The sequence below is a fragment of the Chrysemys picta genome, chromosome 8 (genome assembly GCF_011386835.1).
Source record: "Chrysemys picta bellii isolate R12L10 chromosome 8, ASM1138683v2, whole genome shotgun sequence".
NCBI lineage: Eukaryota > Metazoa > Chordata > Testudines > Emydidae > Chrysemys > Chrysemys picta.
In genome coordinates, this window is record NC_088798.1 from 57,694,562 (window position 1) to 57,710,777 (window position 16,216).

The 16,216-nt window shown below is 43.4% G+C and overlaps 1 protein-coding gene across 1 annotated transcript in view; it reads left to right on the forward strand.

Annotated features, from left to right (window-relative positions):
- The first annotated feature begins 8,036 nt into the window (after window positions 1-8,036).
- Window positions 8,037-16,216, forward strand: part of ABL2 (ABL proto-oncogene 2, non-receptor tyrosine kinase) — an 80,327-nt gene continuing 72,147 nt past the window's right edge. Inside the window, exon 1 of the mRNA XM_005304190.4 lies at window positions 8,037-8,407. Within this exon, the coding sequence (XP_005304247.2) occupies window positions 8,233-8,407 (175 nt within the window). The 5' untranslated portion in view covers window positions 8,037-8,232. The remainder of the gene's footprint in view (window positions 8,408-16,216) is intronic.

Genomic DNA, 16,216 nt, shown 5'->3' on the forward strand with positions numbered 1-16,216 from the left:
GCCTTATTGCAAACTCTATGATTTCATGATCACTTTCCCCCAAGCTGCCTTCTACTTTCAAATTCTCAATGAGTTCCTCCCTATTTGTTAAAATCTAGAACAGCTTCCCCCCAGTAGCTTTTTCAACCTTCTGAGATAAAAAGTTGTCTGCAATGCAGTCCAAGAATTTGTTGGATAGTCTGTGCCCCGCTGTGTTATTTTCCCAACATATATTTGGATAGTTGAAGTCCTCCATCACCACCAAATCTTGGGCTTTGGATGATTTTGTTATTTGTTTAAAAAAAGCCTCATCCACCTCTTCCACCTGGTTAGGTGGCCTGTAGGAGACTCCTAGCATGACATCACCCTTGTTTTTCACCCCTTTTAGCCTAACCCAGAGACTCTCAACACTTCCGTCTCCTATGTCCATCTCCACCTCAGTCCAAGTGTGTACATTTTTAATATATAAGGCAACACCTCCTCCCTTTTTCCCGTCCATCCTTCCTGAGCAAGCTCTACCCATCCACACCAACATTCCAATCGTGTGTATTATCCCACCAAGTTTCAGTGATGCCAACAATGTCATAGTCATATATGGCTCAGGGAGGCTTTGAAAGACCATTTTAACAGTGAGCCACAGTAGCGTGTTTTGCTGTACTGTGCTCTACCTGACCCTGCTCTTTTGTGACCTCAGGAACTGTGTCGTGATTGCTGTACATGTAGGAATATAACATTGTCAATACATCTATTAATTTTGTTTATAGGTTATCCTATGAGTTGTGTTCCACTGTCAGTAACAAGTAATTGATAGCAGGTCTGAAAGCAAAGCACTCAGTAGCAGATGCTGCAAACTAATAAAGATGAGTTAGGTTTTAAAAAGTAGCCATTGATTTTGTAACAGAATTCAGTGCAAAAAAAGGAAACTGAAATTTTAAAACAAATATATTTAAAACTTACTAAAATTTAATAAATTAAGAGAACAGGACTAATGAAGGGGAAATAACATTCATGTCTATTTCAGCTACACCTACACCAACCATGGCTTTCACAAGTCTGTGTATGTGAAGCTATGATTGTCTAATGTCTGCTGGGGTGGAGTGGTAGGGGCAGTGCAGTGGCCCATGATGGCACACGGAATGTTATGGGGGTGGTGATTAGAGAGGTCCCGATATTGAGTTCTTAATGGGCTGCAGAGGGATGTGAACCTGGGATTGTTGAACCTGCAAGTTCACCAGAGTGAGCAGAATCTGTGTTTGCTGCCTGAGAAGCCCCATTACATTCTGGTGCAACTCCCACTCCTTTTCCTGTGCCTTTCTCCTCTCCACTTTTTCCTTCTCCAGGCTCTCCACAATGTTCATCCTCCAAGTCCTGTGCTTATGGTCCAATGCAGCACTGGCTTGGAGTATCTCATTGAGCATATTGTCATGAGTCCTCTTTTTTTCTCCTCATCTGGCTCAAGAGTTCCAAAGATGTGGAGGGGGAGACCTTCAAAGCCGCAATGACAGCTGCTGCAGATAAAACACACAGAGGTACCATTGTCAGTATATTCACCATGTGAAATTTAAGATGCAGAACTCACTCCCCTTACTTCCCTAAAGTTTTAAGCACTACCTGCTCAGTCACGCTTCTGCTTGAGATTCCTTGTGCACTGCCCAGTCATGGTGAGTACAGCCTGCCGGGAGTTAAGAAAATGAGGCGGGAATTGCTCACTTGCATGAAACTAATAGCATAGAGCATTGGCACTGAATACTGATACCATTTTCTACAGTCAGTGGTGATTTTAGCTGATATCTTACTCCTGATGGTAACAAAGGTAGAGAGAGCACAGCTATTACTGGCATCCCAAAGCCACTCAGGCACATATGCTGCTAGCCTGTGTACTGCAATGGTGCCTGCCAAAATTATTGCTGACTGCTGTGGGAAAGTGTCCAATCACGAAGGAAGAAATAAGGCCGCCATAGCTAGAAACCTTTGGCAGGGGATTGCAGAGGACTTCCATGAAAATTTCATTGAGATCTCTTGGGAGGATTCAAGGGACATCCCTGGGTACATAAACAATCTCCCCTGCCTAAATCTAGAGGGGACTGAAAAGCTGGTAGCATTTCTAGCTCTTGAAGTATAAATTCACAATGAAATGTATTTAATGAAAAGTCAAAAGTTGTCTCCTGCTATTTTGGGGTGCCATCCCTGTAATGGAAAATTAATGTACAAACTTATCGAAGTTCCTTCCCTTGCTTTGGGCTTGCCCGTGCTTGATTAGTGGGACTACAGTGGAGTCAAAAACAGGCGCTGGCTCGCTGTGCAGCTGGAGCCTCTGGTCCCCCATCCTCCTCCTCACTGTTTACAACAGAGGTCTTTGACTCAGGCTTCTCAGAGGTATGGATGATGTTGTGCAGGCTGGTGGGGTCTTCACCAAGCATGTCATACAGCTCATTCTAAAAGCAGCAGATCTGTGGCTTGGCACCAGATTGATTGTTGTCCTCCCTAGCCTTCTGCCGCCGCTACTTGGCTTTCACATGACACTGCTGCTGGTCCCTGTTTTAACCCTTCTACTGCATCTCCTGAGCAATCTGCTCACAGATGTCCACATGTCTGACTGGTTTGGAGCTGTGCCTGCACAGCCTCTTCTCCCCACTGCCTGGGAGATCAGATATCTCTTGTCTACTCCAGGCTGGAGTGCGTCTGGAGTGCGTAGCCGGCACGGTCAGCTGGGCATTTGCACTGGACAGTGAAGAACTGCTCAGTGTGCTCACCAAGCTGGGCAATCAGGAAAAGAAATTTCAAAAATTTGCAGCGCTTTACAGGGGAGAGGAGTTTCCGGTCTACGTGACCTGTGGACAGTGGAGTTCACAATGGTGACCACATTGGTCACTGTGGGGCTTTATGGGACAGCTCTGGAGGACTGCTATGGTTGACTTAGAGCATGCATGTAGACACTGTGTTACCTATCGACCTCTGTACATCAACCTTGGCTCAATGCCACTTGGGGAGGTGGTGTTACTTTGGCAGTGTAATGGGCCCCTGACATCAGTAGAGACAAATTTAAGTGCAGACACATGCACAGCTATGTTGACAGTAGGCAACTTACATAGACATAACTTTGTAGTGTAGACCAGAGGCCTTATGGTCTGCAAAACTGTAACCAGTACCATGTTGTTTGGGTCAAATCCAACCAAACCATTCAGCACAATTAGTGTGCTTCTCTTTAAAATTAATATACACATACACAAACCTTCAACAACTTTGTTGTGCCTCAGTTAGGGTTGCTACACACACACTATATGTGATAAACACACAGATCTTCTTCAGGTCTGAGAAAGGTACTCCCAGTGTCATAAATTCTTAACAAAACAAAAAACCTATCAGTCAAAAAGGACAAATTGGACTGCCATGGACACATTACAGCCAGAGCTCAAATTCAAAATCTTCCTATTAAAAATGTATTAAGAGAAACCAAACAAAATCTATATAGAAGAGTCAAAGGACATAAAATCTAACCCTCTATGAAATTTTACATTGATTAACTGCCTATATACAGGTCAAGTCAGGAAATTATACCCCATTTCAGCCCACTTTAGAACAACACCTCAGTATGGAGTTGCTATTAGGTACTTCCATGATATGATGAAGTTATGTAATGCACTGCAGCTGCCATGGGGGCTAATCACCCTCTACAAGCTGCTACAGGCACAAATTGTAGTATAATGGATTTGTATCTGAGGGATCCCTTGCACTCAGGTTCTATGGTTTGAAAATGATCTGATGAATGCCCCACATACCCCTTCTGGCAGGCGCAACTCTCTAGAGCGCCAGCTGTGCCTTCCTTTGAAAATTCTTAGGCAGTACAAGCACCACTTTCACTTTTATAGCACACACAAGTGACTAATCTAGTGTCACACAGCCATTGTCAATTTAGCCCTCAAAAGTTATTTTATGTTTATGCCTCAAGAAAATTTGTGGCAGAGACACTACATTAATACTGAATTGTCAAGTGACAGAACCTGAGAGCATGTTGTTCATTTTTGTAAATGTATTAGAAGAGGAGGGCGTTAAGAGATTCTACATTGGACCCCAATGTCTGGGGACATCTGATCGTTACAGATGGCATGTCTATCATGTTAACACACTAGACCAAGTTTTTCATTAGTATAGCGTCATGCAAGACAATGGTGTTAAACTAAGGATTTAATTCATCCCTGTATACAGTATGTTGTTGTTAACTCGGAAAGTTTCTCCTGAAAGAGTTCGTACACATTTACAAAGTTTTCTAATAATTTAGAGGGTGATACAATTTACATAAATCAATATAGATCTGTAATTTACATATACAATTAAAACTTCCTTTTCCCGACATCATATTAGTGTCCAAAGGCCTCAATCAGGATCAGAATCCCATTGCACTAGGCACTGTGCAAATACATAGGTAGACACCATCGCTGCCCAGGGTGGCCATTTATGTTAACCTGTTACTCTGTATAGCTTTGATCTATAAATGATATGTGAGCTGGGAAAGGAGGAGAGATTATTCCCAGAATTATTTTTTAATTTGCTGAAGTATTTGCTTTAATTTCTGTTTCATGAGTCAGAAAAAAAAGCTGCCCCATGGATACAATACTTGAGTTCAAGAATCCTGATATAGCAACAGATTTATTCTGCAGCATTTCCCAGGCACAACTGATACATCAAGCAAACAAACAGCACTGTCAAGCCACGGGGGAGATTAGGATGACATCTAGAGGCTGTTGCATGTACTGTAATATATTTTAAATATAGAACATCCAAGAATCATTTCATTGGCTGAACATTTTAACTTCTCTTTTTGGAGCAGAGACTGCATGCAGTGTTTGTGACCAGTTGACCATTGTCGATGTTTGGGAAAAGGGGTTGTGAAATTTATATATGGCAGATGCTTTTAAATTAGTGAATAAGTGCTCCTGGCAATGTCATATTTCTTCTTAAAGTAGTATTGCAATCTCAGGTTTGTCTTGACTTTTTGGTAATATTTTCCCCTCTCCCAAACTGCTTATCTGACAGAAAACTCAGTGGAAGACAGAAATTGTCAGGACAGAATTTGTCAGGAGGCCTTGTTTATGGATATTGCCAAACCTTTTCAGACAAAATTAGCTTTATATAAACAACATATTCCTGATACTACACGAGGCTGGTAACATTACAGTTTATTATAATAATTAGCATTAATACACATTTTTCCTCTTCAAAGCACTTTGCAAACATTAAGTAATTAATACTCAGAGCACTCTGTGGATAAATAATGATTTGGCCCACTTTAAGGATAAGAAGGGATGTGGCCCATGGGCACACAATGATAAAGTGGCAGAAAAAGAATTAGAATTTAGGAGTTTCTTATTCATATTCCCATTCTTGCTTTACTAGACTATCAAGAAGCTAATTAGGCACAGCATAGTGCATGGTTTTCAAAGAATTATTAGATTATATAAAATAGTAAACACTTCGCAAACATATGCAATAGGCTTTTACAGTCTTACCTCACTCCATCTCAGTAATTTGTCCCTAAAGTCAGCAGATTTGTCTCCAGTACACACACAAAGAGGGCCGATCTGTTGAGTTAGAAAGTGCTTACATAGTCACTTTTTGGAGTACAACCACCTTTTAAGAAAGAAGAAGCACTGAAATAACATTTTAGGCAAAGATAAAATGAACTGTCTTGCATCTTCATTGCAAAATTCCTCACTCCCAAATAGGGATGGGCTAAAATGATTTGAAAGATATTCAGATCTTTCCAATGTAAGAGGTTCCAGACTTTTAAGTTATAGAGTTTCATTCTGAATTTGTTTACCAAATAAATCATAGAAACTGTGAATGTTTTTCCCTCTGTGTATACTTGCAAGTTTAAGTGAATTAATTGTGTCTTAATTTAGTGTAGATAGTTCTATTCAGTTCTACTCAGGTTCTTCTGTTGTGCCCATCAACATGGCATCTGGGTACCTTCCAGAAGTTTATTACGTGATGTAACTAGCATCGCTCATGTGTGAGTCACTTTTCCTCCCTTCTTAGCTCCCCAGGAGGAAAATTGTGAGAATTATTATTATTTTTTTTCATTTCTGTTGTGCTATGTGTTTTTATTACTGAAGGCAAAGTCAAAGTGTGCCAACATTTGGAATGGAAAATGCTGAAGTTTGAAGTCGTTCTTAGGTCCTACAGGAGTCATTCCACAGTCTTCAACCAGACTCTAAGAAAGCACTTTCTCCTACACAAATGAGCTGTCCCCTTGTGACGGACAGCTCCATTGTGCTTGAGGAACAGCTGTCAACCATGGTCTACATCCCAGAGTTTTAGGTGATCTTTTAGGTATCCTGGGCGCAGGCCATTGAGCACCATGAAGACAGAGACTCGAATCTGACTCAGTATTTTATGGGAAACCATTGTAGTGAGCAGAGGACAAGTTTGTTTAATTATATGTCCTTGGGGAACACATTAGCATAGGCACACCTGGTGATGTACCACCCATCCTGCCAGCTTTGGCCAAATGAAGGGCAAAACTGAAAAACAACAAACTCTTCCACTAGCCCAGAGTCTTGCAGTAGTCACTCCCTCTCTCTCCTCCCATATCTATTAGTTTCCATACTTCCAAATGCTTACAGTTTGTAACTGGAACATTACTTGATATACGTATGTAACAGCAACTGTAGTTGAAAATTTGTCCATTATATGCCTTCATATAATTCTGTACTTAATGTTAAGATGTCTGTTTTTGTTTGATTAGTGACTATTTCAGGTAAGGTGGTCTTGGGGAAATCACATATTTCTCATATAATCAGGGTATGTTTTCTGGGTCATACATCTGCCAATCTGGAATTTTTAGGCCTTTTAGAGGATAATGGTTAGTTCTCCATAAGACTATTAATGGGCAAGCATTTGACCTGTCTTTTGATATAGTCTTCACCTTCACTGTTTATTATTTTTACTCAATACCTTAAATGGGAAAAAATTACATCAGAAATGACCAAAGGTTGAAAAGAAATAAAAAAGTAAAAGAAGAGGACCACCTTTGAGAGTCTGAGTGTATGTACAAGTGCTACAGCAGCATAGCTGCAGCTATGCCACTGTAGTGTAGACACTTACTACAGTAATTGGAAGCGGTTTTTCCATCGCTTTTAGTAAATCTGCTCCCTCGAGAAGAGGTAGCTAGGTCGCCGGAAGAATTATTCTGTTGACCTAGCTCAGTGGCTCTCAAACTTTTTTACTGGCGACCCCTTTCACATTGCAAGCCTCTGAGTGCAATCCCCCTAATAAATTAAACACACTGTTTAATTATTTAACACCATTATAAATGCTGTAGGCAAGCGGAGTTTGGGGTGGAGGTTGACCGCTCGCGACCCCCCCATGTAATGACCTTGTGACCCCTTGAGGGGTCCCAACCCCCAGTTTGAGAACCCCTGACCTAGCTGCATCTATAGTCAGGGTTAGGTTCACCGGGATCAGTATTTCAAGTGTCCCAGGCAGAGTTCTATAGAACTGGGGAAGACCTTGTGTTCAGAAAGAGCACTATGGGACAGAAGAATAACTGGGTAGTGCAGCAGGGTTAGTTAGTAGGAGCCATGTGGGGAGATAGTGGAGGAGAACATGGAAGGGGTCAAGTCAGTGTACAGTGGGGGATAGTCAGGATGATACTGTAGGTGGGTGATGGGGTAATGGGGGGATGGAAAAGGTGGGAAAGGTTAATAGGTGTGGTCTAGGGGTGGTCAGGGGATCGAGAGGAGGATGGTATGGGATGGGCAGGTCTGTTACTGGGGAGTCAAGGGGATAGTGCAGGATGGAAAGGAGGGATGGAGGTTGGCAGGGAAGGGATGGGAGTGGTCAGGGGTGGGAGTCTCTGGGAGGGGTTGCTGGGTGATGGCAGCGGGTGGGCAGGGTGTTGCTGGGTGACGTCAGGGAGGGGCAATAGTGTCAGAGGGAGGGCGGGGGGTTGCTGAGTGATGTCAAGGAGGGGGCGAGGGGTGGAGCCAGGGGGTTGGCGGTGGCAGGACTCCCTTGGAGGACCGGAGGTGGGTCTCTAGGAGCCGCTCTGTCCTCTCTCCCGCAGCTCTGTGGTTAAGATGGCGGCTGGGGCTGAGGGGGCGAGTCCGTGAGTCCCAGGCCGGAGCGCGGCGGGGCGGGGGGCAGCCCTGTGGGGAGCCGCCAGGCCGCGGGAGCAGGAGGCCGCCTGCCGGGCCGGCAGCGGAGGCGGCATGTGAGTGAGGGCTGGCGGGGGCCCAGGACGGCAGCGCGGGGATGGGCCAGCAGGTGGGCCGCGTCGGGGAGCCGGGAGCCGGGCTCCAGCAGCAGCCGCCGCCGCCTCAGCAGCCCAGGGGAGCGCGGGGGAGCAGCGCGGCCAGGCCCGCGGGCCGCAAGCGGGAGGCGGCCGGGCGCACCGCGGAGAGCGGCTTCAATATCTTCACCCAGCACGGTAAGGAGGGTGGAGGCAGCTGCCGATCACTAGGGAAGTGGGTGCCCCGGGGGACCGGTGGGGCAGGGTCTGCAGCTGGAAATAAGGGGTGGGGGCGAAGTAACAGCGACTGCGGAGGGATCGTTGGGGGCAGCCGCGCCCACCCCCTCCCCCATCGCTGTCTGCGGGGGAACCAGCTCTATGCACCCCCTTCCCTATCGCTGCCTGCAGCAGTCTGCTCTGGTGTGTCCCTCTCTTGAGATCTATGGAGGGAGGGGGCTGGGGCTGGGGCTGGAGCTGGAGCTGCTCCCAGAATAATTTCTGTCAGGGCACGGATGGGGTGGGGGCAACTCCAAGCATAGGGTCGGGGTGAAGTGTACACTCAGGGAGAGTGATGTTATGTGGCTGTACAGCCAGATTTCATTGCCCCTGAAAGGGGAGCAATTAAAGGATGCTTCTCTCCTGACGTGCAACGCCTGTGGAGGCTCTTATTGCTACAGAAACTTCTACCTAGCTGAGTAGCTGCTATTGGTAAGGAGGTGTCTTTTGTAGACAAATATGAATCAAAAATTGACACAGCGCTACAAAGGCCCTCTATCTTAGCAAAATGTCTGTGAATATCTTTGGGATGGGTCTTATCTCGTCAGACCCGTGGCTGTTTGAGGGGATAAGTACTGAACACATTTCTGAGCTACTCTTGCTGCTTAACTTCATTTTGATTGCTGACATAGCTTTCTCATTACTAAGGATCTATCGAACAGGCTGTTTTTGTTCTTGGGCTGGCTTTAATAGTCAGTAAACCTGTCAGTGACTTAGGTGAAGTTCAAATTTGCCATCTCCTTTCACTTTACAGAAATAAAAATATTGAATATGAAAGTGAGGTTACAGGAAAAGATCCTCTTCAAAAAGCCAACAATTTAAAATACTGTATCTTTGTAATTTTCCTGTGCCTTTTTGGGTCCATTAGTGGGGGTACTTCATCCTGTAGGTCAAGGAAGGTTGAGAAGTATGATAAACTGAAAGCTGTACACCTTAGCAAGAGCATGAGGAGCTGAAGTCTAATGTTGGTGCATGTTGTTGGGTTTTTTTTTTTTTTTTTTTTAAATCTTGAGGACCTGAATCTGCTACTGAGAGGTTTATCGATTTTTATTTCAGCTAGGGCAATCATGCTCCAGTGTTTATGTGGCAAAACTGCTTCTGACAGCTTAGCTCTTTCTGTGTCCAACAGAACAAGCATATGCATTAAGATCCTGGGCTGCTGGTTACATGTTTTTTTTAAATGTAAACTCATCCACTATGACAGCTGACATGCACAGCGTTAGTAAATCAATGATACAGGCTTGTGGACATCTACCACCTGACATAGGCAGAGTGTAAGCTTCAATGAAAATTCACTTTCTAAATCTACACCCTGTATTGATGAGATTCTAAACATCCTTTATACTAAACAGCCTATGGGCTTCAGGGCATTGTCAACTTAAAAAAAAAAAAGTCACTTCTGTCCAAATGTCTTGTGTGCTGCTATTGCAGGTTAAATCCAAAGTCGCTATAATAGAAAGATTAGAGAGGAAAAAATTCAATGGGACTTTGTATAGTCAGTTTCACTACTTCCTCTGTACAGTTAGTTAGTTTTCCTTGTTTGTGTGGGTCTTTCGCACAGCATCATAGGAGAGAAAAATAATGAAAAGTAGGAAAATCACTGTAAACCCAAAAAATGGCAGAGGGGCTCAGGGGCAGGTATAGGTGAAAGTACTTTCTAACTCTTCAGTTTGATGTTGAAATCATAAATCTTTATCTCCACAGCAGAGCTGCTATGAGAGCCTGATCAAACAATCTAAACTATCCCTGTAATGACGAAGTGGCTCTCCTTGGTGTTTTGGTAGCAAAGAAGGATAGTGATAACTGTTTCTAAAGGACTGAGGCAGTGCTGGGAATAGAAATTATGTTCACAGGAAGTACAATATAGTATATGGAACCATTTGTGGTTGTTTAAGTGTAATACAGTTAAGGTTAATTCACATTCTCTTTACTCCAACTTATTGTAAATGCTCTTTTGTATATTGCAGTAGTACCTAGAGGTCCTAACCAAGTTTAAAAAAAAGAACAGGAGTACTTGTGGCACCTTAGAGACTAACAAATTTATTAGAGCATAAGCTTTCGTGGACTACAGCCCACTTCTTCGGATGCATATAGAATGGAACATATATTGAGGAGATATATATACACTTCTTTTTGCGGATACAGACTAACACGGCTGTTACTCTGAAACCTAACCAAGTTTGTGGTCCGTTGTGCTAGGTACAGTACATCCACGGAGTAAAAGAGTCCATGTCTCAGAAAGCTTGTCTAAACTGCCAAATGTGGGAGAAAGGAAAGGTTTTATCCACCTTTTGAGGAACGAAGGCACATAGAAACCCTTCTGCTGTTGCTGAGCTGATTATGTCCCCTGCAATTCCTCTGCTCAGCACAAGCTCCTGCTCTCCCAGGTCCCGACACTGATGTCTCATAGAACGAGGGAGAGAGGGAGCATGAAATGAAGCCAGCCTCATAGCAGAAGAGTTGTAGATTGGCCATTTAGAAAGAGCATTTCTCTGTGCTAGTAGTCATTTAGATTATTAAGACAAAATTACAGCAGCTCAGTTTTTCACTATTTATACTGCTTGGTTTTAACTCTCAGCTTGAACAATGAAAACTAGTCAAGATAGTTTCACCGTCACGCTCTCAGTGTTTGAAATAGTTTCGTTGCAAGCAGTTCAGGAGGTGTTTTCATAGGATGTGAGACAAATAGAAATCTTCTTTTTTTAGATTTTTTTTTTTAGAAGCCTGGATCCCCCCCATCCCGCAAAAAAATCTAAATTTGTGCAAGTTACAGCTCTCACCTCTGAATCCCCACATTACCTCAATAAATACTTCAGACCTATTAGAATTAGCCTCAAGTCCATTTACACTTCTCTAGAACTGATTAGTACCTTAGAGACAAGAACTCACTCAATGGGGAGAAGTTATTATAGTGAACACTAGTCAAGGCTGAATTCTTATCTTTGAACAGTCATCTCAGACAGCAACTAAAGCCCTCTGTGCAACTTTGGTGCAGTTAGAGAAGTAGGAGCTCATTTCCCTTTTCCAGGGAGATTCCTTGATCTGCTCTTATTTCCCCTTGGATCCATTTGTTTCTCTTGCTCCCTCCCCTCTCCTTTATTCCCTTCACTCTTGCCTCCCTGACACTGTTCTACTTGATGACTTGACCTAGCTTCCCATTAATTTCCCTCATTACCTGGACCCAGTCTGCCAGATCTCTTCCCCCTCCCCCCCGAGGCTTTTGCTGTTGACGTTGCACTTAGGGCACGTCTTCGCTACCCGCCGTATTGGCGGGTAGCAATCGATTTATCCAGGATCGATATATCGCGTCTTGTTAAGACGCGATATATCAATCCCCGAACGCGCTCACCGTCAACTCTGGAACTCCACCAGAGCGAGCGGCAGTAGCGCAGTCGATGGGGGAGCCGCGGCCGTCGAGCCCGTGCCGTGTGGATCCCAGGTAATTCGATCTGAGATACTTCGACTTCAGCTACGCTATTCGCGTAGCTGAAGTTGCGTATCTTAGATCGATTTCCCCCCTCCCCCCTCCCCCAGTGTAGACCAGCCCTTAGACTCCTTCCTTCTCTCGCCGACAGCCAGGGAACCTACTGATTGCAGGATTCCATCCTTTCTCTGGTGAGCAGGGCAGTACTTGTAGCAGTGTTCACTGTATGAATGATAAACCAATGTTCTTATCCCTTTTATAGTGATTGACCAGCACAGACAGTCAGAGGCTGAAAATGAAAACCCTCCACCTGCCTCCATTTTTCTTGAAACACCAGCAAATGTGGGGAGATATAGATGATTGGCCAGTCCAGCCCCTGGCTTTTCCAAATTCCTCCTCAAGCTCTGCTCAGGAAGTTGCATCCCATACTGTACTACCAGCAGAGTGAACCTTACTAAATCTGTGTGTACTCTTTCCAAGTGCAGTTTGGGGTGTTACTGCCATTTTAAGTCCTTGATAAGGAAACATATAGAAGAACAATATTTCTTTCCAAACTCAGAGTAGACTTGCTAATCGAGATTTTTAAGTACAAGTGGGATCTGATCAGCAGAGGAAGGAATGTAAAACACAGTCTTAATATAAACTGATAAAAAGTTTGCAGACAACGCACAAATTGCAGGTGTGGTAGCTAATGAGAAGGACAGGTCACTGATTCAGAGTGATCTGGATCGCTTAATAAATGGGGCACAAGCAAACCATAAGCATTTTTATACAGCTAAATCTACAGCTCTAGGAACAGAGAATGTAGGCCACACTTACAGAATGGAGGGAATCTATCCTGGGAAGCAATGACTTTGAAAATAACTTGGGGGTCTGATGGATAATCAGCTGAACAGGAGCTATGGTCAAGAGAGCTATTGTGATCCTGGGATGCATAAACTAGGGAATCTTAAGTAAGAGTTGAGAAGTTATTTTACTTCTATATTTGGTACTGGTGTGACCACTGCTGGAATGCTGTGCCCAGTTCTGGTACCTACAATTCAAGACGGATGTTGATAAATTGAAGAGGGCTTAGAGAAGAGCCACAAGAATGATTAAAGGATTGGAAAACATGCCTCATGGTAAGACCCAAAGAACTCAATCTATTTAGCTTAACAAAGAGAAGGTTAAGGGGTGAGTCTAAGTATCTATATGTGAAACAAATATTTAATAATGGGCTCTTCGATCAAGCAGAGAAAGGTATAACATGATCCAATGGCTGGAAGTTAAAGTTAGATAAATTCAGACTGGAAGAAAGTCATAAGTTTTTAACAGCATGTAACGAGCACTGGAACAACTTACTAAGTCATGGTGGAGTCTCCATTATTGACAATTTTTAAATCAAGACTGGATGTTTTTCTAAACTGTATGCTCTAGGAATTATTTTGGGGAAGTTTTATGGCCTGGGTTTTACAGGAGGTCAGACTAAATAATCACAGTGGTCCCTTCTAGCCTTGGAATCTGTGAATTTAATTCATCTTGGGCTATGCAAAAATGGGGGCAACTATGTTTTCTTATTACACAAGATACTTTGAAATTCCGATTGTCCTTACACCTCACTAAGTCTGCTTTGCCCCCATTTGTCCCAATCTGCGCTCTCATGCTAGTTATAGAGGTTCAGTCCCATAGGAGGAAAGGAAAGCAGATGTATCCAGAACTAGTATGGGTATGAGACAGTTAGGGAATTTGTACAATTTAAAGACTCTGTGTGTGTGATTGTGAACTCTGTATATATCTTTATCAAGCTGCAAATTACATTTTGAGTGTGGAAGCTATTGCCTTCTCACCTCCATGTAGGGCTGAAATTCCAATGTGTTGTGGTACAGAGCTGACAATAGAGCATTTTTAAACTTGGAATGGTCCTCACTTTTAATACAAACATCCTAGACAGACTGGCTCCCACCCAGAAGAATGGTTTATCTGGGGAAAGAATGCCAGGCAACAAAGTCATCTGGTAGAGCACTGATCACCAGTTGAGGCTGATTCGGAAGTCACCTGATCAAGGGACTAGAAGTTTATAAAAGGACTCACAAGGGAAAGTCTCAGGACACACACATGAGGTTTGGCAGGAGAGAAGAAGGGAATGGACTAAGGATGGCCAGAGGCGGTAGATTGGGGAGAAGGCTACATGTTTCAGAACCCAAGCTATGCACTGCAACAGGAGGATGCTGGATGGCTCTAAAGGACTCTGTCTTCAGCACAGAGAATGCTCTGGAATAGTAAGGAAACTGAGGGAGAGAAATGCATATCGGGTTTGTTTTTGTATAGATCTGTATGTCTCATAGTATTAAAGAGCAAAGTCTGTGTCATGTGCTATATCTTATCACCTGCCCCCTTAAAGCCTTCTACTTTACCTCTTCAAGTAGAGTTCTGGGAGAGGGTGTGCTAAAGCTACAGGGGGAAACTGAGAAGCCAGTACTAGCCCCAGGGACTGGGCCACGTAGTCCAAACTCTCAGGAGGATGTGCCTGGGGATCCCATGCCAGGGGCAATGGCTGGACTCGGGAGGCTTAGAACACCCTAGGCTTTACCGGCTGGACTTTTTCACAGCAGTCTAGTGAGGGAGCACTAGCCTGGACCTGTGTCAGTGTTTTTGGAGGTAGTTCAAGGACTGGTAGATATATTTTGTTACACAGAGGGCAGTGGGGGAACCTCCAGTGTTGTGCACCAGGTGGCCATTTAAGAGACAACTTGAGACCCCTGGGGAAATCCAGATATCCCCCATTGAGTGCTCTGAGCACAGCAGTGGAGTGTGAGTAGTTTAAAAACAAAGGCACCACACTAGCATATCAGCCTGTCTGTGGTGGAGTGAAGCCCCAAGACCTAGACACTTTTGCAGATTTGGCAGCCTTATCTGAACTGGCACTGCAAGTTGCCTTACTACAAACATGTAATTGTGGCTTGTAAATGCAAGAAATGGATCAGACATGTTAGTTGCTAGTAGTATATTATAAAGTCAAGTTTAAATTGAAGTTTTGTAAATACAATACAATAATTCACTGAAAAAAACAAACAAACCGCACTTTAGTCTAGTAGTTTGAGCATGGAACTAAGAGCCAGAGACTTGAACATTATAATATTGACTCAAACACTGACTCCTGGTGTGACCTTTGACAATTGCTTATTCTCTCTAGTTGATCTATACTACCAACTTATGTCTATATAAATATGTTGCTCAGGTGTTTGAAAAATCCACACCTGAGCGACAGTTATACCAACCTAACCCCAGTGTAGACAGTACTATGTTGACGGGAGGGCTTCTCTTAGTCGACATAGCTACTGTCTCTCACGGAGGTGGAGTATTTATGTCAATGGGAGAAGCTCTCCTGTCAGTGGAGGTAGTATCTTTGCTCAGTGGTACAGTGGCACGGCTGTAAGTGTAGATAAGCCCTTCGTTGTTTCTTCTGTAAAATAAGGACATTACCTTACTTGGGACATTATGTAGATTGATAATATTGGAATGGTTTATATCTTCAAAGTGACATACAGAGTATTAAAATAAGTTTATTATAGGGAACAAACAAGAAAGGAATAATGGCCAGTTTCTCTGGCCTGGTTGCTCCTATAGTATGTTTGTAATAGTGCTGGGTTTGTCCTAGTTCTGATTTCTTTGTTTGTGGACTATACCACTCTAGGCTTTTGATCCAGCAGAGCCAGGTCATTTCTGTTCCAGGTTTTGTTCTCTGGGAGGAGGAATTTAGCAACCTTTTATTTTGTGCAGCAAGGTCAAGCAAGATAAGCCTGTACTTTTAAAAATAAAATCATCATTAAAGCTCCCTTAAGGCAGTTGGAGTGATAAAAACATTCTGTCATGGGGGGGGGGAGGAGCATAAAACTGTGGGTTTTTTTGTTTTGTTTTGGTTTTTTTTGAAATTCAAACAGCCTGAGGGAGTTGGATACAGAAGAAAGAGGCAGAGGGAAAGACTAGGGGGTCAACTTAATATACGTGAATGTGTGATATAGCTCATACACACTCCTTTTAAAAATCCTATAATTTTCATTCATGCTAATGAAATATGGAGTTTGGGCCAGGGCTGATTGCCCAGTTTTTCCTGTTACAAAATTCTCTGTGCTGATGTAATATAATGACTGGACTCTGGGTGACTGCCTTTGCATTGTATTGAGAAATCTTGTGGGACCATAACATATAAATACCTGTCTAACAACTAATTACCCAAACAATGAAGGAGGATGGATCAGTTAAGTGTCTAAAGGAATGCCTCAATAGAACTTGAAATCATAGGCATGTTCTCTCTAATGCCCCAATTG